We start from the raw sequence: 26,642 nt of genomic DNA, 5'->3' as shown, positions 1-26,642 counted from the left end.
AACTAACCTTAAACTTGTTTTCTCGAACCTTATGTCAGTATCAGTAATGATATGATCTCCTTTTTTTCTATTGCAACTAAGATGAATCTTGAGAGTGGTTTTGTCTTCTAAATACTGATTTTATGACTTCGAGGACTCGAGATTTCAAAATTTTTTAAAAAAATTTTCTAATTTTTTTTTGTAACTTTGGTTTCCTTTGAAATTTTACCTTCCTAACTTAATATTGATAGTTCTCAGTGACTTAAAAAAGGCGTTCATTGGATCCTTGATAAGGTTTGCAGAGAAAAGTTTTTGGTTTAAATGGCTTTGACACTTTCCTGCACATTTCCACAGAAATTTTGGTTTTTTCCTACTTTTGTTGTTGTTTTCATAATCATAAGACTTATTTTGACCTCTTATTGATTACCTAAGAATGATAAACTTCTTTATCTCCTTTTTGAGGCATAACATTGCGTATTTATTGATTTCCTTTGAGAGCTATGGAATTTAGTGGCTATTAAGACTAAAAAAAAAAACATTTTTGGACACTAACCACTTAAAACATTTTTCATGAACTATAAGTTAATCTCAGTAATGACAGGGCGACTCTCTTTTTTACTGCATCAAAAAATACTCTAGGAAACGGTTTTATCTGCTAAATACTTGTTTTATGACTTCGATGCCACGAGTTCTCATAATGTCAAAAAAAAAGTTTCGGATTATTTTCTGTAACTTTGGATCCTTTTGAAATCTTATCACATAATCCTAATATTGATAGCTCACATTGGCTTATGAAACACGTCCAAAGAATCATAGGTAAAGAGTTCAGAGAAACGCGTTTGGTTTAAATGGCTTCGACACTTTCTTCTGTGAATTTTCTACTGAATTTTCGTTTTTTTTCATATACTAGTTGTTGTTTTCATAATCATAAGACTTATTGTGATGTCCTTTTATTGACTTATGATTGATAAACATCCTTGCTTCCTCATTAAGGCATAACGTAGTGGATTTTTTGTCTTCCGGTCAGAGCCATTCAATTTAACGGAGTTGATATAACGGGTTTTCTCAAAAATTTCGTGGTTTAATTATATTTGATCACACTTGTTGATTTTTTGAAGTCATATTGTTAAAAATTAGAAGAACCCCATCGCTGCTAAAGATTTGTTTGAGATTGCAAAATTTTTTACTATTTTTTTTCTTCTTGGCTTCGTTCGACACTTTTCCGCGCTCAATTTTTTTTAAATTTGCTGTTTTTGCCTTTTTTTTTAAATTCTTCATGTAGTCGTAAAATGCTAACTGGTCGCATAGGCTTCTAATTGCGGATTCAATGAATGATGTTGCCAAAGAACTCAGTTTATAGTGAATAGTAGTAAAGTTTACGATTTTGTTCGTTCTAAAAAATTTTTTACTTTTCAGTTTTTGTTCTTTTCGTCAACTTTATTTTCTCATCCTTTAGAAGTTCCATCCAATTTTTTTAAAACTTATTTGTGTTTCTTTTACTCTTCTTTTTATCATATCCGCTGAAAAATTTTTGTTTTTGCTTATTCTGTTGTTTACTTTCTCGTAGTCTTTCTAATGGCAGACCTTATGAGCGCTGTATTGAGACATGGTGTTATGCAACTCCTTTATTAGTTCGATTTTGTAACGATTTTTTAAAATTCAAACGTCTATTTTTAATTATCTCATCATTAGGTTGACAATTAAGTCGAAAATGTAGATGAGCTCGAGTCGGAACATCATGTGCGAACGCACATTAACGAGCATCCTTGTTCTTTCTCTGCACTCAAAACCGAGAAAAATGAAATAGTGGCTTAGTTGAAGTTCCATGATCAAGTTGATGAGGTCCATTAAAATTTTAACAGCAAAAAGAAAATTGTCTTAGAGTGTGATGTTCAACTTTGAGTGCGATTGCATTTGATTTAAACATAGAAGAGCACGATCTGATTTGCTCGTGATTTCATGCAACTTTTTTTTAATGTTTCGACGGAGTTCATCAATTTGACATCGAGATATCTGGTGACGTAGCGTTGCGTTTTACGTCAAAATCACATAATTAGCCAAGAGCAGTAGCGTCCGGTAGGAGTACTGTAAACAATTACAATTTTCCTAAACAGTTGCTAAAAGTTGCAGTTTTTTCTCATCAAATATTGGTTCTTTCTCTTTCACTTCTAAAACTACTGGGGGCTAACTTTTTTTTAAAAAATGTTGAGTGTATAAATAATAGGCCATGCGTGATATTTAAGTTGAGATGCTTGACGTACTCAGGGGGCATACGCGCTAAAATCACACTTTTCCCTGGCATTGTTTGATAAAAACTAACACGGAAAATGTCGAAACAGGAGATCGATTGCAGGTAAACTGCTTAGCTATTTAGATGGCAGAATGTCCTCGACAAATTGTAGCACTTTTTATCAATCGCTCCTGGCCGGTTTTTTTCTCGAAGACTTGCCTCTTGCAGATTGGAAACTAGCTGTTGTGGCTTTCAAATTTTGTCCTTTTGAAAGCCTTCAACAAAAGTAAAATAGTCTGAGTGCGAGTTAGACAATTCTGTGCAGTGTAAAAGTAACACAATTGACAAAAACAACAAATAAGCGATAAATTTTGAAATAACAAATAAAAAATAACAAATTTAATCAAAAATAAGTTTAAAATGGCAGCAAGAAAGCTCACTTATTCTGTGCGTGGCACAGAATGTTCCCCCATTCGCATTTGAAAGCATAACATATATCAAATCAGCACATCGAAAATGATATTTCAGAAACGCTTAATTTAGCACCAAACTTTATTTTATTAAGCTGCTGCAAAGAAAAAGTTGTTTAGCTGAAAATCAAAACAGAAATAACAGGGAAAATAATTGAGTTTTCAGAAGAACCAAAAAAAATTTGTAATCGACACTTACGAATTACTTAGTTGCACTTAAAATATAATAGATATTACTGAAAAAATTTTGCAAAAACGTTGTGCAACTAAACACGAATCATATAAATTTTTTGTGCAATATTGACGGTTTTGATTGCGCTCAATCTGATTTTTTTTCTAAAACTTGTTGAGAAATTGAAGTTTTTTTTCATAATTCTAAAATCAAATTGATGATCTCTGATTCACATTCAACTGTATTTCATACTCTTAGCTAAAACATATTAGTCACAAAAATTGGTAAAAATAGCTGTGAAAGTTAAAATTGTTCTAATAATTCGATTAAGTTTTCGTGTTGCATCTAGATAATCGAAAATGAACCCAAAATCATTTAAATAACAGCGGCTGCACATTACGTGTATTCAGTGAAAAACCTCAGACACTCAAGCTGTTCGTAGCCGTAACACTTCGCGTTAGAAAAGCAAAATACTGGAAATTTAATCGTTTTTTAATATTTGGCATAATCATTTCTTACATCATCCCCGGGACAGAAGTATTTCATTTTTTCTCAATGATTTTTTTTGCAAAATCCACCAAACGGTGTAATGGTAAAAAGGAAGGAGTTAAATGGCACGTAGAAGTGAAAATGAATTTAGACAAGCGGCAAAAGTAGATGAAACGGATCAATCGGTTTGAGCAATTTGTAAGCACAGCAGGACAAATTCTGGAAAACCATTCAAGCAAAAAAAAGGCAAGAAAGAAAATGCGACTCTCACTAACTCATTGATTTCATGACTTTAAACCTTCCTGTTAACTACAACGCAAATGGTCTTACACAATTGAGAAAAAAGCACTTATTCATTTAAACATGCCAATTTCTATAGCTTTAAAAAGAACAAAGATAATTAGCAGCAATAATTTTTTGAAAAAAAAAACAAATAAAAATAACAAATGAACTAACAAAAATGAACAAAATATGGCAAATAATTTGGAAATAAAAAATCAATTGTGTTTTTTGGACAGAAAGGGGGATTTAAAACCATATGTGAGACACAAATCTCATAAAACCCAAAAAAACCAAGAATTGTAAAAATAAACGCTGAAAGTTTTAAAAGCGAAATGTTCACTAAAAATCAGACCTCGCTAACTCCCCGAAAACTAGGCCCTACTGGTGATACCACTCACAACTTTGTTCGATTAATATATCAATTAGCCAAGAATTGACAGAACAACCCCTTCCCCCACTATGCAGGGTTGGAACACATAATTTTCAGCTGAGATCGTATGGGTGATAAAATATGGTCTTTTGATGGGGGGCAAAGTTTTCTTTCACAATCTGGCCTAATAAACCAATTCTTTCACCCTTCTCATATTTTGCTTCAGAACTTCCGTGGCCAACTTTGACGCCGCAAGCCTTGATTGATTTCCTCATCCCATATGACATAAAGGAGCCAGCAGTAAACTCAAACATATCGTGTCAGCCTGAACCACTTCCAACAGTAGACCACGCACTCTGCTACCTGCCCAGCACCCAAAACGTGTTCACTGGTGAACTCAGAATAAAACCTGTCAAAGTCGTTCATGCGATAAAGCTCGGTTACGATGTTGACGTCTTAGAGATTCACTTGAACGAATTATATGACGTAATTGACTACTTCATAATAACTGAGGCTGTTGAAAGTCACTACAGTCAAAGTAAAAAACCTCTAATTTGGGAACTAGTTAAGCTTCAGCCGCGCTTCGCCAAATTCAGAGATAAAGTTATTCATTTTGTAATCGATGATGCCGACATCAATGCGAAGAAACCTGACAAAGGCATCTTCGGACCCGAACGACTTCAGGAAAAAATTCGTTGGGAAAAACTTAAAAAATGGTCTACAACGCAATCAATTTTGTCAAATAATGATCTTATCGGTTTTGGCGATGCCGATGAAATTGTGAACCGCCTTCATATTTTCAGGTTACGACACTGCAGGTTAAAAGTTGACGTATTTGACATTGGAAGTTGGTTTGCTTATGGCGATTTAAAAACCGCATTCAGGTCAGATTTTCCCTTACCAGGTTTTCCATACACGCTAGGGAACCCAACTTTTTGGACATTCGAGAAAGCCGTGAAAAAAGGCAATATCAGTTTTCCTACATATCAGAGAGGGTTTAGTGGGTCTTATTTATTAGGCGGCATTCACTTAACCCATTATTCGTTCATTCCTTTTTTGTTCGTGAAAGCCTTAACTGCAACCGAAGCTCACGACTCGCTTTTAAAGCTACGACAAATAGCTGATCGTATCAATGAAAAAGATATCAAGTCAAGTCCAAACAAGGTGGCAAATTACATAGTAGAACGTGTGAATGATTTCATGCGCGGAGTACCCAAGTCGCGATTTGTAGAAGTGAATGAGTTAATTCAAACACAACCGACTTATAAACACGTTATGCAAGTGCCGTGGTTTCTAAAGTGCAATTCAGAACGATACCCCAGTTGGTATGGCAAATATAGTGATATTAGAATTCTTAAAGACTGAGCAATTTCACGTTTTTAGTAGACAGTAGTAAATTTTTGTTCAATCTTTGTGTTTTATCTCATTCCCATATTCATATCATTGTGTTGATTCAAAAATAAACTGTTCTCAACTTAATATTTTTTCTGCCAGTTGGATGATTCCCTAGAGGAGACCCGATGTTAATCTTGCACTTGCAACATTTTGCAAGATTGTTGCGAGATTAGCATCCATATTCAACAACTTGCAAAATAATTACTGGATCTCGACTGCGAACGAGTGCTCATAAGTTTGGGTAGGTATTTTAGGCTATCCATTGAGAACGATAGCTATCCATTGAGAACGATAGCTTGGACATTTTTGTTTATTTGACTATCTATATAACCTATCCGATCCAGCTGATGATTAGTGTCTAAAATTGATGCCTTAATTAAGTAGGAATTGTACTATACGAAACGACTTACGGAAACCGATCGCAAAAATCTGAAAAACCTATATTTTGGAGTTAAAAACCTCGCAACAATTTTAGTCTTGAATTCATCACTGTAGTTCTGTTGAGATATATAGTGTAAAAACTCAGAGCTGAAGAAAATATTCATAATCATATTTAATGTAATTTTTGATGTCATAACAGCTCAAATAATTTTGACCGGAGAACATCAAAATCTGTGATTGCAAAACTCTGAATAAAATGACAACATTACTAGTTCGCAAACAATATTTTTTTCTAAAGAATTAGTTTCCTATTTTGCTAAATTTGATTTTTTTTCATTAATTATATATTTGGAAACTCACTAGCATGTTAGCTCGTGAAAATGCAATTGAACTTTTAATTGATCTCAAACAAAATGTTCTCAACCATATTAGACCTGCTGGTCCTTTTTAATGAGATTTTATGTTCTACCAACTTTTCGTCTCGTAATTTTTTTTGTCTGAGCATTTGAATTTTTGTCGTCAAAAACGGGATAAACAATTAACAGGTAAAGAACGAAAGACATTAAGTTCTCTAAGAGCCCAACAACTTGCCAGTCTCTAAACCTGCGATTCATCAAAACTGTTCAAGACGCATAAATTCATGGTGTGAACAGTGACTAAAAGAGTTTCACTCCCCTCGCATTTAACCCCCACCCCACCACTCCAACCGATCAAATCATTCCACCCTTAACCCTAAATGCTTGCTCCTGCGGTCTGTTTTCAAGCAACTGAGCCTTTTATGCTCTCTGCGCAAAATGGTTTCAATAATAATTTATATCTGCTTCAACTCTGAGTTGATCTGCTTCAAAACTGAGTTCATTGGGAAGCTTCTGAGAAATTGAAATACTAATGTTCAGTCTAGTCCGATATAAAGGAAAAGATTATCTGATACATTCAAAAAATTGCTCTCCAATATTTGTTAAAAGTTGTTTTTAAGAGAAATTGTTTGCAGATGATCCTGTCACCCTGAATTAACGGACAAACCCCAACCTTGTATATTTTTCAAACTCAACTATCAAAGATCCTCTGACTGTTCTTTTTGTTACTAAAAATTACCCAGCATTCAAACTTTTAGAGTTCTTCTAAGTAAATTCAGTGGGCATCAATAAAAAAACATTAAGTTTGAATCTCTCAGACTTCAAAAGAAAATCCCGCATACTTGAATAAAACTAACTTTTTTAAGAAGATTTAAAACCAAAACTGAAATGAAGTGCCAATTTTGCAAGGCAAAATTTGGTGTGCAAATGCAATGATTTTCAACGCAAAAATGAAAAGGTTACCTTTTTGACATGCTAAACTCAAAATTCTACAATGAATAATCCATTGAGACTGTGATACCTTATTGTTTTACTATTGGCTTTGCGGCGCAAAGAAAAACTTTAAAAATCAGTATTGGATTTCGCCAGGCGAAACGCTTACTTTAATTATGAGCTGAGTTTTGCGGAACGAAGTCAAAAGAGTTTCTGATTGCTGAATATGAATTGAAAAGACAAGATGAGAAAAAGTGTAGTGGTTGTCATTAAAAAAACTAGTATGACAACGTCCGATCATGCCGCGGGAAATGAAATAGAGATGAACAGACGAAAACTAACAATCGGGAAATAAATAAGATTTGAATAAAAAACTGGAATGATGGGCAAATAAATATGAACCAAGCTATTGCCTTGTATTAAGAATTACTGCACTAAATTAAATAAAGACTATCAGTTGCTACATACCCCCTTAAAATTCAAAAAAATGCACAATAAGACCAATTTTTTTATAATAGTCACATATTTAAAAATTATTAATTGGTGCCCGGTTGAATATGTAAGAACCACATTTGTAAAGGTTATCATAGCTAGTGATACATAAAAAATACAAGGTAAAATTTGTGAGTTTGAGGATATTTATTCAGAATTATTGTTCAACTCCGCTTCGTAGACAGTCATTGCAGTTGCATCTTCTTCGTGTGTTGAGCTCCGGTAATCGGCCAAATACATGAATTGCGGGTCCGGATGAGATTTATTTCCAACTATAGGTAAGATGTGTGTCTCTTCCGGAACTTGGTCTGCTATTGTTTGGACAGTTTCAACAACAGACGTGTTGGGCGCCTGAAAGTTTTTGACATCAACGTCTCTGCGTTGCTTTTTAACGGGGCGGTGATCAATGAATTCGAAAATGTTTCTTCGGAACCGTAATAGGTCGGGCTTCGTCAGGCTCCTCCACTGGATCTTTTGTCTGTATTGGGGGCTGCTTGAGAGGAGGGTACTTGTTGTAGAGCTGCTTAGGATGCATTTGTCCAGGGAATAGTCAATCTATCCGGCGAGTCTTCGTTTACTTTTTTATTCCCGACGTTTTTGTTTGTCGTCTACGTTTTTTTTCCTGACTTTCTTGTCACCCTTGATTTTCCGTGTGAACTGTTTCCGTGGTCTTGAATCTCTTTTTTTACCAATTTCTCACTAGTTCTGGGCACGCGGTGGTTAGCGTACACTTAGATTGGGGTTTGGCGTTCGAATTGAGTTCAGACCTTTGCAGTATAGCTATTGCTTACCGTGACCACCAATTTTCCTGGTTGTTTGATGGTTGACGTTGTAGGGCTAACTTTTATGATGTTGGTTCCTGGAGCAAGCGCTTTTTGGCTTGCTCTTTGACTTGCTTTTTGGCTTGCTCGCGGTTTTTTTGGCTTGCTCGCGGTTCCTCTTTGACTCCACTTTCCGTGGATTTTACGGGTAAGTTTCAGTTGTACCGTGAGCTCTGAGCGGGGAATGTGTCGAAAGATGTTCGAACTGATAAATCGGGATTCACCGTCTGTGCTAATATTTTCTCTCTCATTGGATCTCTCACTGCTCTTGTCATGCACTTTTTGACCTCGATGTCGCTCCGATATAAAATTTACCATTTGTCATCGGGAAAGATGACCTCAAGAAAAACTGTGTCCTCATCTAAGTAATTTTTTGTAATATTCTCGTATAAGAGATTAGACAACTTAGATGTAGTAAATATTACGGTATTACGGGTATTAGTTTTGCTACCAAAGTGTGCTTGAAGGGCCAGATCTTTGTTGTTTTTTGTTTAAATTGTCGCATTTGGTGGCTTATAATCTTAAGGCATGCTTTATGTGTAACAAGTTTGTAGCCAATTTTTCTTCTTTAATACATGCAAGTATATCCTTTCTTGTCTGTATTAAATTTTTTACCAGTCTAAATGCCGATGGTTATTAACTGGAGCTTCAATATTATCTATTTTACTTCTATTTCAGAAAATTTGTACTCGATATCCCACAATTATTTTGCTAGATCCAATTGATTTTGTACGGGGTACACCATGATTTTTGATATGCATATCCAAATGTTTCTCAACATTTGGGCCGTTTGTTTTGTCAATCATATACGCAGTGGGGTATTTAGGAGTATTTAGAAAAACGGTCTAATGTGGAAATGAAGTACATTTCATTGCATTTTTCGTCAGAGATGGCTCCTTCAAAATCAACGTGTTTTTCCTGGTTCGGTTGAGCAGAAGGTATATGAGAGTTGTATTGTAGCATGTTCTTCATCTAAGAGGGCTTCCCGCAGGAACTTCGGAATGGCTTTTTTTGTGGATACATACACACCCAGATCGCACACAAGGGTCCTGCCAGTAGGAGTGTAAGTACGGATTAATCTGAAAAGCTGTTCCTCTTTATTCTTGAGGATACAATCGCTTGCCATTTTAAGCACTGCATCTTTACTTGTAAAGGAGGGTCTTAGTTTTTGTTTTGGACTGTGTTTGTTTGAGGGCTAGCTGTGGGACGCGCGCTAACTTTAGTGGATGCCGAGGCCGAAACGGGTATTGGTGTAGATGTTTGATTCGCTGCACGAGACGTTTTACAGAATCGGTCTCGGGTTGTACGTTTCTTTGATTAATGGCATGGTGATTTTATTTTTTGAAATTGGTTGATTATTTGAACTGAAATTATTGTCACCATTAGAATTTGATTTTGAGTTGAGATGATGCAACTGATTTCGAGAAACAATTTGAGCAAAAAGCAATGAATTTATATCTTTCGCTGGACTTTTGCAAATACGGTAGTAATTTTTAATAAATTGCGGGAAATTAGTTTTAAATAGTTGCGTTTCTCCCGCTTGCGAGAATGTTCACATACTTATTTTGGAAAGCATTAATGAAATTAATTGGATTTTGTTGAGGGAATGGTGTAATAATTCGTTTTTGCGAGGCGGGGTATGCATATTTACAATGGTTTGAGTTATAGTTTGTTTTTACTAACGCATTTTGCTTAGCAAATTTCAAAAGAAATACATGCATTTCCAAGTTGTTTTTAAGTGTGCTAAAGGTGTTTAATGAATTCCAGCCTGATTCACTTCTTGTGTAGTGAATTGCTGTGCGCGATCCAGTGTTTTAAGCAAATTGTGCAAAAGAGGTATGAATTGTATTGAATTCAATTTAAACATTTTTGCAAGGGCGGAGTTAATTCTAATTTTGTGACAATGAATTCCGCATCATAGGCAGACATTTTTTTTTTGCCTTTTGGTTTGTGTGTCGAGAACTATATTTAACGGGGCCCATTTTTTGCCTGGCCTGTGTTCAATTGCAAATTGGTATGTTAACATGGCAACAGTCTATCCATCTAACGGTTGAAAAGGTTGTTGTAGGATTTGTTTGAACGGTTTTTGTTTAATATTGATCATAATGCCACATGGTTCGTAATTACTTTAAACTGTTTTCGATACAAGTCAATCTATATCTAGTTTTGCAACTGTTGTTTGGGAGGCTTAATCCTGATTATTTCCTTATCTAGTCTGTGAAGACAGTCAAACACAATCTTTTTTATGTTCTTCTTCTGATCCTATGCTATCGATCAGTATGTCAAAAAGGAAAAAATAGGTATTTTTCAATCCTTCTAATGTGTAACCCATTGCTTTTTGAAAATCTGCAGGCATATCTGTGGGGCCAAAGATTGCAGCCTGAAATTGGTATGTACCCGTCATATAGACAGTTATTTTGTTAGAATTACAGCGTTTGGCTGTTTCAGGGTCTAAGTTTAGTTGGCTAGATATATATTTGAGGTCCATTATTGAAAAATATGTAGTGCTTTGCGCCTCGTGACCAAAAATTTGTTGAGATATGGGTTCGATTAACGTTTCATTGTTTGGCATTTGACATCTGTTTTTGTGTATCCCTATTTTAAACACTTTTGAGTCAACAGCTTGTTTTAGATATTGATTTTTTTAACCGTGACGACAATAGTTGAAATAAAGTACTTGTCTAGGCAAGTTTTTTGATGTTTTTTTCATCAAGTAATTTTCTAAGTTGGGAACTTATTTTATTGTTGATTCATAGAATTGCATCTCCATTTTGGTGTCGTGGTTGGAAATGTTTGTGAATTTTTTTTAGTTACATTAATTTTTGATCCTTCAACTGACGATTCCAGATTTGGGAGTCGAAGAGCTAGATTTTCTTTAGTCGCGCAATGTGGTGAAATATTATTTACTTGATTATGTTTTTGGGATGAGGATCGTGTGACTGCAAGTCCGAGTTGGTCGAAAAGATTGCAACCAATGAGTGGCTGAGACTATCAGCAACAACCGTAGGAGTGGAAGCTTCTATACCAGCTATTGCTTGTTACCGGTTTTCGAATTTAACCCTCGATAGGAATTGGTTCCTTGAAAAATGTCCGCAGTTGCGATTGCTGTTTCCGCTTACCCATAACACATGTGAATTACTTGACTACTCGCACTGCTAATGATCTTTCAAATTGCTGCATGCACTGCCTGAGTTAGAGAGTAGAGCACATGAGATGTTTCCGATTTTAGGGGGCATTTTGAAAGGTTTAGTTCTCTCGAGAACATCGTTGATTGGGGCAACAACGTTGTCTTCTCCGCTATTGTATTCTGCGTCATATAGTGCTGTTGATGAGTGTAAGTAGTTCACTGAATCCTAGGGTTGAAGTTCTACTTCTACTGTGACCAGAGAACCATACCACAACGCAATTTGGGCGGTGGAATTGTGGTGTTCCGAGAACCTTGTCTGTTGAAATTGCTTTTGAAAGAATACATATACATCGAGCCAACTAGACCTAGACCCTGAAACAGCAATCACTGTCAAACGTTATATTTCCCGGTCTGATAATTGCCTCCTCTACAATCTTTCAAAATTCTGCGCTGGAAAAAGTATCTACCACGATGTGTGGATTCTTGCTTTTGAAAATTTTGTGACCTTCCACACCGAGGCTGAGATAGAGCAATGAAACTGTTTTTCGATCGCCAAGTGGCCACGATTTATCACTACATATTAGGCCGATTCCTAGCAGTCTTTGGCGTTTGTCTTGCCAGTTCATTTTCTGCTGAGCGTTTCAGGCATTACGTTCCAGTTTGATTGTGCTGAGGAACCGATAATCGTTTCGTCGTATATGGTTTCTAGGGTCAATTTTAACATTTCTGGTTTAAAGCCAAAAACTGTATCCAATATCATAATCTCCTTAGCTAGCAAGTCTAATTTGTATTACCCACTGCAACTTTCCCAACGGAGAGGTGCGTCTACTGTGGGTTTGTCCCAAAAAGCACCAATTCCAGGGGAGTTCGTTTGTTACCTGTATTTTAATTTTTACTAACGGCTTTGCGGCGCCAAGACACACTTTCATAATCAGTTTTGGATTTCGCCAGACGAAACGCTTTCTCTAATTATGAGCTCAGTTTTGCAGAGCGAAGTCAAAAGAGACTCTGATTATCTACGTTCAATTGGAAAGACAAGACAATGAAAATTGAAGTGCTTGCCTACAGAACGGCTATTATTAACCTGCCTACAGAACGACATGTCGGGCCATGCAGCGGGAAATCAAGTAGAAAGGAACAGACGACAACTAACAACCGGGAAACTTGAAATAAAAATATTGGAATGAAGGGTCAATAAATGTGAACTAAAGTATTGCATGGTCTTAAAGATTGCTGTACTAAATTAAATGCAGATGATCGGGAGTCGCATAGACAATGGGTCTTGTTTTTATAGTTGTATGTAATTTGAAATAAAACTGTAACCATAAATTCGAAAATTGATCATTGATTTCAACCGTCTTTTAAACGACTCAATTTCCTGCGAAAACAAAAATCGTAAAATTTCTAGTCCTCATGTCAACTGGAAAATAAATTGAACTAAATTTAGAGCCGTGAAACTTATCTGATTTTCACGTGATTTGAGAACTTCAATCAATATGTTGTCAATTTAATTTCTTAAACTGTCAACGAATCAAACAATCTCTTTTCTTTATTAAAATATTACGAATAAAATAACTTCATGAAAACTGAGGGACAACTGATATCAACTACATAGAAGATATAACAAGACAATGAAAAATTGGTAGAGGTCTTTTTTAAATAGGTTTGTTAAAGCCTTTCTCACTTTCCCAAAAACTTTTTTATTACAATGTTTGTTTGCTGATCAAATATTTTGGGCCAAGGCACCTTCATTTGAGAAGCATTGATGCTTCCATTTCGCTCACTTGCAAGTGCGAGCCAAGCACAAAGACTGATGATTAACAAAAAAACTGTTTCCAGCTCATACTTATTGACATACAAAAAATATCGAAAAAAATGTATTACTTTTATATTTTTTCCTTTTTTTCCAGAGAAAATAATAGAATTCCCCATAAATAAACAAGGAAAATAGTCTGAGTCGTAGTTAAGGATTAACCAAGAGTTGAGTTCGGCTTTTTCAAGTGCCATGCAGCGAGTTATATTTATTTGTTTTTTTAAATTGGAACAGGTGAAAAAAATGTTTCTATCGAGATAGGAAAAACAACAAGAAATAAAAAATCATCTAGAATATATTGCGTATATTCCTTTTTGAAAAAGCTCATTTGATATCCACGGCGAGCTGGTTTCTTAATCTTTCCAGTTCTAGTTCAAACTTGTAAGATAAATTCAGATATTCGAATTCATCATTGCTGTTTTTATGGGAGACCGTTTTATCAGATAATCGTAGGTTTTCAGTTGAGGGATTTTCGGTAGCCTACATTATATTCTCGAAAATTTTGTCATTTTTACTTTCTTTGTTGTTAATAGGTTTTAATCCGTAAACTTTAAATTTTTCGCTCATACTCTTAAAAAGTTCCCGACAGAAAATTTTTCTAAATAAAAATAATGTCACATAAGGTCGATTGCCCTACTTTTTTTTAAGGTTATGAATCCTTCGTTTGTTTTGAATATCAGAATTTTCTTTAGTGTTAGTTCTTCCGGGTTATCAAATCATTCATTTGTCTTTCATATACTTTCATGATCAGACTTTTGTGCGTTCACCAGACTATTCGTGCGTTCATGTCCAGACTTTCGTGCGTTTTTCCTTGTTTCCAGACAATGTAAATTTGAACGCACGACACCCCCGTCGTGCGTTCATCTGGGTCTGGACATATCGACTTTCCGTCTGGGACCTCAACCTGGGTTAAGTAGGAATTGTACTATACGAAACGACTTACGGAAACCGATCGCAAAAATCTGAAAAGCCTATATTTTGGAGTTAAAAACCTCGCAACAATTTTAGTCTTGAATTCATCACTGTAGTTCTGTTGAGATATATAGTGTAAAAACTTAGAGCTGAAGAAAATATTCATAATCATATTTAATGTAGTTTTCGATGTCATAACAGCTCAAATAATTTTGACCGGAGAACATCAAAATCTGTGATTGCAAAACTCTGAATAAATTGACAACATTACAAGTTCGCAAACAATATTTTTTTCTAAAGAATTAGTTTCCTATTTTACTAAATTTGATTTTTTTTCCTTAATTATATATTTGGAAACTCACTAGCATGTTAGCTCGTGAAAATGCAATTGAACTTTCAATTGATCTCAAACAAAATGTTCTCAACCATATTAGACCTGCTGGTCCTTTTTATGAGATTTTATGTTCTACCAACTTTTCGTCTCGTAATTTTTTTTGTCTGAGCATTTGAATTTTTGTCGTCAAAAACGGGATAAACAATTAACAGGTAAAGAACGAAAGACATTAAGTTCTCTAAGAACCCAACAACTTGCCAGTCTCTAAACCTGCGATTCATCAAAACTGTTCAAGACGCATAAATTCATGGTGTGAACAGTGACTAAAAGAGTTTCACTCCCCTCGCATTTAACCCCCACCCCACCACTCCAACCGATCAAATCATTCCACCCTTAACCCTAAATGCTTGCTCCTGCGGTCTGTTTTCAAGCAACTGAGCCTTTTATGCTCTCTGCGCAAAATGGTTTCAATAATAATTTATATCTGCTTCAACTCTAGAGTTCATTGGGAAGCTTCTGAGAAATTGAAATACTAATGTTCAGTCTAGTCCGATATAAAGGAAAAGATTATCTGATACATTCAAAAAATTGCTCTCCAATATTTGTTAAAAGTTGTTTTTAAGAGAAATTGTTTGCAGATGATCCTGTCACCCTGAATTAACGGACAAACCCCAACCTTGTATATTTTTCAAACTCAACTATCAAAAATCCTCTGACTGTTCTTTTTGTTACTAAAATTTACCCAGCATTCAAACTTTTAGAGTTCTTCTAAGTAAATTCAGTGGGCATCAATAAAAAAACATTAAGTTTGAATCTCTCAGACTTCAAAAGAAAATCCCGCATACTTGAATAAAACTAACTTTTTTAAGAAGATTTAAAACCAAAACTGAAATGAAATGCCAATTTTGCAAGGCAAAATTTGGTGTGCAAATGCAATGATTTTCAACGCAAAAATGAAAAGGTTACCTTTTTGACATGCTAAACTCAAAATTCTACAATGAATAATCCATTGAGACTGTGATACCTTATTGTTTTACTATTGGCTTTGCGGCGCAAAGAAACACTTTAAAAATCAGTATTGGATTTCGCCAGGCGAAACGCTTACTTTAATTATGAGCTGAGTTTTGCGGAACGAAGTCAAAAGAGTTTCTGATTGCTGAATATGAATTGAAAAGACAAGATGAGAAAAAGTGTAGTGGTTGTCATTAAAAAAACTAGTATGACAACGTCCGATCATGCCGCGGGAAATGAAATAGAGATGAACAGACGAAAACTAACAATCGGGAAATAAATAAGATTTGAATAAAAAACTGGAATGATGGGCAAATAAATATGAACCAAGCTATTGCCTTGTATTAAGAATTACTGCACTAAATTAAATAAAGACTATCAGTTGCTACATACCCCCTTAAAATTCAAAAAAATGCACAATAAGACCAATTTTTTTATAATAGTCACATATTTAAAAATTATTAATTGGTGCCCGGTTGAATATGTAAGAACCACATTTGTAAAGGTTATCATAGCTAGTGATACATAAAAAATACAAGGTAAAATTTGTGAGTTTGAGGATATTTATTCAGAATTATTGTTCAACTCCGCTTCGTAGACAGTCATTGCAGTTGCATCTTCTTCGTGTGTTGAGCTCCGGTAATCGGCCAAATACATGAATTGCGGGTCCGGATGAGATTTATTTCCAACTATAGGTAAGATGTGTGTCTCTTCCGGAACTTGTTCTGCTATTGTTTGGACAGTTTCAACAACAGACGTGTTGGGCGCCTGAAAGTTTTTGACATCAACGTCTCTGCGTTGCTTTTTAACGGGGCGGTGATCAATGAGTTCCAAAATGTTTCTTCGGAACCGTAATAGGTCGGGCTTCGTCAGGCTCCTCCACTGGATCTTTTGTCTGTATTGGGGGCTGCTTGAGAGGAGGGTACTTGTTGTAGAGCTGCTTAGGATGCATTTGTCCAGAGAATAGTCAATCTACCCGGCGAGTCTTCGTTTACTTTTTTATTCCCGACGTTTTTGTTTGTCGTCTACGTTTTTTTCCTGACTTTCTTGTCACCCTTGATTTTCCGTGTGAACTGTTTCCGTGGTCTTGAATCTCTTTTTTTTTACCAATTTCTCACTAGTTCTGGGCACGCGGTGGTTAGCGTACACTTAGATTGGGGTTTGGCGTTCGAATTGAGTTCAGACCTTTGCAGTATAGCTATTGCTTACCGTGACCACCAATTTTCCTGGTTGTTTGATGGTTGACGTTGTAGGGCTAACTTTTATGATGTTGGTTCCTGGAGCAAGCGCTTTTTGGCTTGCTCTTTGACTTGCTTTTTGGCTTGCTCGCGGTTTTTTTGGCTTGCTCGCGGTTCCTCTTTGACTTCCACTTTCCGTGGATTTTACGGGTAAGGTTCAGTTGTACCGTGCGCTCTGAGCGGGGAATGTGTCGAAAGATGTTCGAACGGATAAATCGGGATTCACCGTCTTTGCTAATCTTTTCTCTCTCATTGGATCTCTCACTGCTCTTGTCATGCACTTTTTGACCTCGATGTCGCTCCGATATAAAATTTACCATTTTTCATCGGGAAAGATGACCTCAAGAAAAACTGTGTCCTCATCTAAGTAATTTTTTTGTAATATTCTCGTATAAGAGATTAGACAACTTAGATGTAGTAAATATTACGGTATTACGGGTATTAGTTTTGCTACCAAAGTGTGCTTGAAGGGCCAGATCTTTGTTGTTTTTTGTTTAAATTGTCGCATTTGGTTGCTTATAATCTTAAGGCATGCTTTATGTGTAACAAGTTTGTAGCCAATTTTTCTTCTTTAATACATGCAAGTATATCCTTTTTTGTCTGTATTAAATTTTTTACCAGTCTAAATGCCGACCGATGGTTATTAAATGGAGCTTCAATATTATCTATTTTACTTCTATTACAGAAAATTTGTACTCGATATCCCACAATTATTTTGCTAGATCCAATCGATTTTGTACGGGGTACAACTTGATTTTTGATATGCATATCCAAATGTTTCTCAACATTTGGGCCGTTTGTTTTGTCAATCATATACGCAGTGGGGTATTTAGGAGTATTTAGAAAAACGGTCTAATGTGGAAATGAAGTACATTTCATTGCATTTTTCGTCAGAGATGGCTCCTTCAAAATCAACGTGTTTTTTCTGGTTCGGTTGAGCAGAAGGTATATGAGAGTTGTATTGTAGCATGTTCTTCATCTAAGAGGGCTTCCCGCAGGAACTTCGGAATGGCTTTTTTTGTGGATACATACACACCCAGATTGCACACAAGGGTCCTGCCAGTAGGAGTGTAAGTACGGATTAATCTGAAAAGCTGTTCCTCTTTATTCTTGAGGATACAATCGCTTGCCATTTTAAGCACTGCATCTTTACTTGTAAAGGAGGGTCTTAGTTTTTGTTTTGGACTGTGTTTGTTTGAGGGCTAGCTGTGGGACGCGCGCTAACTTTAGTGGATGCCGAGGCCGAAACGGGTATTGGTGTAGATGTTTGATTCGCTGCACGAGACGTTTTACAGAATCGGTCTCGGGTTGTACGTTTCTTTGATTAATGGCATGGTGATTTTATTTTTTGAAATTGGTTGATTATTTGAACTGGAATTATTGTCACCATTAGAATTTGATTTTGAGTTGAGATGATGCAACTGATTTCGAGAAACAATTTGAGCAAAAAGCAATGAAATTATATCTTTCGCTGGACTTTTGCAAATACGGTAGTAATTTTTAATAAATTGCGGGAAATTAGTTTTAAATAGTTGCGTTTCTCCCGCTTGCGAGAATGTTCACATACTTATTTTGGAAAGCATTAATGAAATTAATTGGATTTAGTTGAGGGAATGGTGAAATAATTAGTTTTTGCGAGGCGGGGTATGCATATTTACAATGGTTTGAGTTATAGTTTGTTTTTACTAACGAATTTTGCTTAGCAAATTTCAAATGAAATACATGCATTTCCAAGTTGTTTTTAAGTGTGCTAAATGTGTTTAATGAATTCCAGCCTGATTCACTTCTTGTGTTGTGAATTGCTGTGCGCGATCCAGTGTTTTAAGCAAATTGTGCAAAAGAGGTATGAATTGTATTGAATTCAATTTAAACAATTTTGCAAGGGCGGAGTTAATTCTAATTTTGTGACAATGAATTCCGCATCATAGGCAGACATTTTTTTTTGCCTTTTGGTTTGTGTGTCGAGAACTATATTTAACGAGGCCCATTTTTTGCCTGGCCTGTGTTCAATTGCAAATTGGTATGGTAACATGGCAACAGTCTATCCATCTAACGGTTGAAATGGTTGTTGTAGGATTTGTTTGAACGGTTTTTGTTTAATATTGATCATAATGCCACATGGTTCGTAATTACTTTAAACTGTTTTCGATACAAGTCAATCTATATCTAGTTTTGCAACTGTTGTTTGGGAGGCTTAATCCTGATTATTTCCTTATCTAGTCTGTGAAGACAGTCAAACACAATCTTTTTTATGTTCTTCTTCTGATCCTATGCTATCGATCAGTATGTCAAAAAGGAAAAAATAGGTATTTTTCAATCCTTCTAATGTGTAACCCATTGCTTTTTGAAAATCTGCAGGCATATCTGTGGGGCCAAAGATTGCAGCCTGAAATTGGTATGTACCCGTCATATAGACAGTTATTTTGTTAGAATTACAGCGTTTGGCTGTTTCAGGGTCTAAGTTTAGTTGGCTAGATATATATTTGAGGTCCATTATTGAAAAATATGTAGTGCTTTGCGCCGCGTGACCAAAAATTTGTTGAGATATGGATTCGATTAACGTTTCATTGTTTGGCATTTGACATCTGTTTTTGTGTATCCCTATTTTAAACACTTTTGAGTCAACAGCTTGTTTTAGATATTGATTTTTTTAACCGTGACGACAATAGTTGAAATAAAGTACTTGTCTAGGCAAGTTTTTTGATGTTTTTTTCATCAAGTAATTTTCTAAGTTGGGAACTTATTTTATTGTTGATTCATAGAATTGCATCTCCATTTTGGTGTCGTGGTTGGAAATGTTTGTGAATTTTTTTTTAGTTACATTAATTTTTGATCCTTCAACTGACGATTCCAGATTTGGGAGTCGAAGAGCTAGATTTTCTTTAGTCGCGCAATGTGGTGAAATATTATTTACTTGATTATGTTTTTGGGATGAGGATCGTGTGACTGCAAGTCCGAGTTGGTCGAAAAGATTGCAACCAATGAGTGGCTGAGACTATCAGCAACAACCGTAGGAGTGGAAGCTTCTATACCAGCTATTGCTTGTTACCGGTTTTCGAATTTAACCCTCGATAGGAATTGGTTCCTTGAAAAATGTCCGCAGTTGCGATTGCTGTTTCCGCTTACCCATAACACATGTGAATTACTTGACTACTCGCACTGCTAATGATCTTTCAAATTGCTGCATGCACTGCCTGAGTTAGAGAGTAGAGCACATGAGATGTTTCCGATTTTAGGGGGCATTTTGAAAGGTTTAGTTCTCTCGAGAACATCGTTGATTGGGGCAACAACGTTGTCTTCTCCGCTATTGTATTCTGCGTCATATAGTGCTGTTGATGAGTGTAAGTAGTTCACTGAATCCTAGGGTTGAAGTTCTACTTCTACTGTGACCAGAGAACCATACCACAACGCAATTTGGGCGGTGGAATTGTGGTGTTCCGAGAACCTTGTCTGTTGAAATTGCTTTTGAAAGAATACATATACATCGAGCCAACTAGACCTAGACCCTGAAACAGCAATCACTGTCAAACGTTATATTTCCCGGTCTGATAATTGCCTCCTCTACAATCTTTCAAAATTCTGCGCTGGAAAAAGTATCTACCACGATGTGTGGATTCTTGCTTTTGAAAATTTTGTGACCTTCCACACCGAGGCTGAGATAGAGCAATGAAACTGTTTTTCGATCGCCAAGTGGCCACGATTTATCACTACATATTAGGCCGATTCCTAGCAGTCTTTGGCGTTTGTCTTGCCAGTTCATTTTCTGCTGAGCGTTTCAGGCATTACGTTCCAGTTTGATTGTGCTGAGGAACCGATAATCGTTTCGTCGTATATGGTTTCTAGGGTCAATTTTAACATTTCTGGTTTAAAGCCAAAAACTGTATCCAATATCATAATCTCCTTAGCTAGCAAGTCTAATTTGTATTACCCACTGCAACTTTCCCAACGGAGAGGTGCGTCTACTGTGGGTTTGTCCCAAAAAGCACCAATTCCAGGGGAGTACGTTTGTTACCTGTATTTTAATTTTTACTAACGGCTTTGCGGCGCCAAGACACACTTTCATAATCAGTTTTGGATTTCGCCAGACGAAACGCTTTCTCTAATTATGAGCTCAGTTTTGCAGAGCGAAGTCAAAAGAGACTCTGATTATCTACGTTCAATTGGAAAGACAAGACAATGAAAATTGAAGTGCTTGCCTACAGAACGGCTATTATTAACCTGCCTACAGAACGACATGTCGGGCCATGCAGCGGGAAATCAAGTAGAAAGGAACAGACGACAACTAACAACCGGGAAACTTGAAATAAAAATATTGGAATGAAGGGTCAATAAATGTGAACTAAAGTATTGCATGGTCTTAAAGATTGCTGTACTAAATTAAATGCAGATGATCGGGAGTCGCATAGACAATGGGTCTTGTTTTTATAGTTGTATGTAATTTGAAATAAAACTGTAACCATAAATTCGAAAATTGATCATTGATTTCAACCGTCTTTTAAACGACTCAATTTCCTGCGAAAACAAAAATCGTAAAATTTCTAGCCCTCATGTCAACTGGAAAATAAATTGAACTAAATTTAGAGCCGTGAAACTTATCTGATTTTCACGTGATTTGAGAACTTCAATCAATATGTTGTCAATTTAATTTCTTAAACTGTCAACTAATCAAATAATCTCTTTTCTTTTTTAAAATATTACGAATAAAATAACTTCATGAAAACTGAGGGACAACTGATATCAACTACATAGAAGATATGACAAGACAATGAAAAATTGGTAGAGGTCTTTTTTAAATAGTTTTGTTAAAGCCTTTCTTACTTTCCCAAAAACTTTTTAATTACAATGTTTGTTTGCTGATCAAATATTTTGGGCCAAGGCACCTTCATTTGAGAAGCATTGATGCTTCCATTTCCCTCACTTGCAAGTGCGAGCCAAGCACAAAGATTGATGATTAACAAAAAAAATGTTTCCAGCTCATACTTATTGACATACAAAAAATATCGAAAAAAATGTATTACTTTTATATTTTTTCTTTTTTTTCCAGAGAAAATAATAGAATTCCCCATAAATAAACAAGGAAAATAGTCTGAGTCGTAGTTAAGGATTAACCAAGAGTTGAGTTCGGCTTTTTCAAGTGCCATGCAGCGAGTTATATTTATTTGTTTTTTTAAATTGGAACAGGTGAAAAAAATGTTTCTATCGAGATAGGAAAAACAACAAGAAATAAAAAATCATTTGGAATATATTGCGTATATTCCTTTTTGAAAAAGCTCATTTGATATCCACGGCGAGCTGGTTTCTTAATCTTTCCAGTTCTAGTTCAAACTTGTAAGATAAATTCAGATATTCGAATTCATCATTGCTGTTTTTATGAGAGACCGTTTTATCAGATAATCGTAGGTTTTCAGTTGAGGGATTTTCGGTAGCCTACATTAGATTCTCGAAAATTTTGTCATTTTTACTTTCTTTGTTGTTAATAGGTTTTAATCCGTAAACTTTAAATATTTCGCTCATACTCTTAAAAAGTTCCCGACAGAAAATTTTTCTAAATAAAAATAATGTCACATAAGGTCGATTGCCCTACTTTTTTTTAAGGTTATGAATCCTTCGTTTGTTTTGAATATCAGAATTTTCTTTAGTGTTAGTTCTTCCGGGTTATCAAATCATTCATTTGTCTTTCATATACTTTCATGATCAGACTTTTGTGCGTTCACCAGACTATTCGTGCGTTCATGTCCAGACTTTCGTGCGTTTTTCCTTGTTTCCAGACAATGTAAATTTGAACGCACGACACCCCCGTCGTGCGTTCATCTGGGTCTGGACATATCGACTTTCCGTCTGGGACCTCAACCTGGGTTAAGTAGGAATTGTACTATACGAAACGACTTACGGAAACCGATCGCAAAAATCTGAAAAGCCTATATTTTGGAGTTAAAAACCTCGCAACAATTTTAGTCTTGAATTCATCACTGTAGTTCTGTTGAGATATATAGTGTAAAAACTTAGAGCTGAAGAAAATATTCATAATCATATTTAATGTAGTTTTTGATGTCATAACAGCTCAAATAATTTTGACCGGAGAACATCAAAATCTGTGATTGCAAAACTCTGAATAAATTGACAACATTACAAGTTCGCAAACAATATTTTTTTCTAAAGAATTAGTTTCCTATTTTACTAAATTTGATTTTTTTTCCTTAATTATATATTTGGAAACTCACTAGCATGTTAGCTCGTGAAAATGCAATTGAACTTTCAATTGATCTCAAACAAAATGTTCTCAACCATATTAGACCTGCTGGTCCTTTTTATGAGATTTTATGTTCTACCAACTTTTCGTCTCGTAATTTTTTTTGTCTGAGCATTTGAATTTTTGTCGTCAAAAACGGGATAAACAATTAACAGGTAAAGAACGAAAGACATTAAGTTCTCTAAGAGCCCAACAACTTGCCAGTCTCTTTAATTTGCCTTCTCGGTACATCAACACAGACAGTTGGGAGACAGTAAAAGAACTGCAGGTGGCTGATCCCGACTTTAGCAAGCCCGCCCAAGTTGATCTCATCATTGGAGCTTGACACTACGAAGACTTGATGGTTGGGAACAACCGACTGAAATCATCCTCTTACTTATCGACAGTCAGTATTCGGTTGGTAGGTGATTGGACGCGAAAACGTGCAAACTTCCAAATCTTCCAGTTTGCAAACCTACTTTGTGTCATCATTTGAAGACAGTTTACAGCGTTTTTGGGAAATAGAGGAAGTTCCTGCAACTAAACATCTGACCGACGAAGAAAGAAAGTGTGAAGAACAATTCAAGTCAACCACGCGAAGAAACCCTGAAGGAAGGTTCATCGTGCACTGCCGTTTAAGAAAGAATTTGGAGAACGGGGGGGTTCACATCAGCAAGCAGGACAAAGATTTAGATGTCTCCTTCATAGAATTCAAAGACAGCCTGATCTGTACAGATGATACAATGAGTACATTACACTAGGACACATGGAAGAAGTTCCCGCAAAGGAGATGCTACTGTCAATAGAGAAAAACTATTATCTCAGCCAACACTGTGTGTTCCAAGACTCAAGTACAACTTCGAAGCTGCGTGCAGTCTTTGATGGTTCAGCAAAGACTACCAGTGGAATTTCTTTGATTGATAGAGTGATGGTGGGACACAAGATCCAGAAAGATCTAATCAGCATTCTGATCCGTTTTCTTTATGTATCCTGTAGCCCTTTCAGCAGACATTGCAAAAATTTACAGACAAGTGCAACTAGACGCCGAAGATAAAGACTATCATCGACTACTTTGGAAGGAACCGAACTCAACATGTATAATGACATTTAGGATGACACGTGTTATATACGGAAAAGCATCATCACCGTTCCATTTTGTTCGTCCACTACAGGCTTTAGCGGAAAATGTTACGGACAAAAATGTAGAGCTAGAAATTATGACAGACATGTACGTCTAAGACTTTTTGACAGGAACACCCGATCCGGAAAGCGCAATGAAAGTGCAGAACGCAATCAAAGCAGATCTTGAGGCACTGGTTGAGATTCACAATTGGACACCAAGAATCACAGAACTGGTTGAAATTTTATCTGCAAATTTTCGAAAAACTTCCGACGAGATGACAATTAAAAGCGGCGACTACAGTATAAAAACTTTAGACGTCAAGTGGAACCCAAATCCAGACCACTTTTGTTTCATAGCAAAACTGGACGAAAAGGCACCATCAACAAAACGCCAAATACTATCGGAAGTCACCCGGTTCTTTGATCCTTTGGGATGGCTTTCACCCACCAGTTCAAGTCTTTTCTGCGACTATTCTGGATGGACCGACATGAATGCGACGAAACTTTGTCGAAAGGTCTTCAGCAACAGTACAGCCGACTCGGAGTTCAACTGAGGGAACTGGAAAATATTACACAATTGAAAATATTACAAATATTACACTGTCCCATCCGAGTCGGTCCTGAGTCTCCTCCGTTGTTTCAAAGTAGTTTCAATCCAAAGTAATTTCAATCTCACCAGAGTAGTTTCAATCTCACCAGCAACATCGGACATTGAATTTCTCGTCTTCTGTGATGCATCAACTACAACCTAAGCAGCAGTTGTGTATGTTTGACAATCTTTAGACGAATCGGTACACACAAGAATGCTGACAGCAAAAACCAGAGTTGCACCAATAGGTTTCTTGTGCGTTCCCCGGTTGGAATTTTGTGCAGAACTTCTAGGCGCAAATTTGGTGGAAGCGGTATAATCATCTTTGAGTGACTAACGTTTCCAGACACCAAAGGTGTACGCTTAGACAGATTCACCGGTAACACTTGCTTGGCTCCAAGACTTTCCAAGAAAGTGGAAGACATTCGTTGCCAGCCGTGTTGCAAAAAATTCAGTTCATCTCACCATCCAGCAATTGGAATTTACTGCCGACGGAGGAGAAACCTGTTGAAGAAGAATCCTGCTGATTGCGCATCACGAGGGATCTCAGCCGCAAACACAGCCAAACACAGTTTTGTTGCAATGGCCCCACTGGGTAAAAAAGCAAAGATTGTTGGCCGATGGCGGAATCAATTGAGGAACATCAGGCCGCATTGAACAATGAAGTGCAAAGAGAAACACTGAAGCGGACGAAAATGGTTTTTACTCGGGAGAACAACTCAATTTTTCAGCTAATTCATCGAATATCCTCGTTTGGAAAACTGGTTGGTATTTTTGTTATGTCAGGAACTTCTTTCAGAAGGCTAAAGAATAAAGCCAGAAGAACTTTGCCAGCAGAACAGATCCAACACAATCCGATACCAAATGCTACTCGTAGAAGAGGAACCTATCATCAAAACGATGTCAAAAGAAACTGTCAGAAGCTGCAAGAGCATTTGATTTTCAACCGCTCGGTCAACTCAGCTCTTCAGATCTTCATCATGGACGGATTGCCATATACAGTCTGATTCAAAACCTTACTTGCAGGAGTTTGATGTCATTGTTAGTCAATCAACTTCATCAATTACGGAAGGGAAAGATAATAACAATTTGGACAATGCGTATTGTCATACACCCCTTGGTAAAATGAGGTAGGTAATGTTGGTGAGGTTGAGGTACGTAAGGTTGTGGTTGGTAAGGTTAAGGTAAGTAAGGTTGTTAAAGTTGAGGTAGGTAAGGCTGGTAAGGTTCAAGTAGGCAAGATTGGTAAGGTTCAGGTCAAAGTTCGAGCTTGGTAAAACTCAATTAGGTAATTTAGATAAACAAACAATTTTCAACGAATTGGAGCAACATGCAAGTACAAGTGAAGAAGAATTGATCAACAGTACCGCAAAACAAAGAATAAGGCTCAAGCCAAAAAGAGGACGACTTTTCAAACTTTCTGCCTTCTACCACCCAGACAATAAAGTTGTTCCCGTGGGCGGACGACTATCAAATTCGTCATACAACATTGACAAGAAGTTTCCTATCCTGATTCCCAAAGATTCGCCAATCACAGTGCTTCTGATTCACTTACGTGGAGGCCCAGAGTCAACAGTTTTTTTTTATCTCCGACAAACAAATTGGATACCCGAGGACTGTCAGCTGTTATGAAAAATTATTTACAACTGCAATCCCCACAACGCCAAATGTTTTCAGCTGCAAATGGGAGATCTGCCAACAGAACGTGTTGTTTTGTCATTTAATTTCACCCACACTGGTTTCGACTATTGTGGAGCTTTCAGCAAAACAAAACAGCAGCAGGAAATTGCAGAAGTCCTATGTTGCTCTTTTTGTATGTTTCAGCACGAAGTTTAGTTCGTTGACAAAAGGGGACTAACTAGCGCCATAAATCGTTTTACAACACAAAATGATGTGG

The 26,642-nt window shown here is 36.4% G+C and overlaps 1 protein-coding gene across 2 annotated transcripts in view; it reads left to right on the top strand.

The window, feature by feature from the left end:
- The window catches only part of LOC142348992 (uncharacterized), a 41,818-nt gene extending 36,347 nt beyond the window's left edge, over nt 1-5,471 (top strand). For both annotated transcript variants that reach the window (XM_075400405.1, XM_075400402.1), the window contains exon 3: nt 4,219-5,471. In XM_075400405.1, coding sequence (XP_075256520.1) covers nt 4,219-5,357 — 1,139 coding nt within the window. In that variant the 3' untranslated portion in view covers nt 5,358-5,471. The remainder of the gene's footprint in view (nt 1-4,218) is intronic.
- Nucleotides 5,472-26,642: the final 21,171 nt, after the last annotated feature.

The sequence above is a fragment of the Convolutriloba macropyga genome, chromosome 1, assembly GCF_964194025.1.
Source record: "Convolutriloba macropyga chromosome 1, txConMacr16.3, whole genome shotgun sequence".
NCBI lineage: Eukaryota > Metazoa > Xenacoelomorpha > Acoela > Convolutidae > Convolutriloba > Convolutriloba macropyga.
Note: the sequence above shows the minus strand (reverse complement) of the source record. Positions and strands in the feature narration are given on the sequence as shown.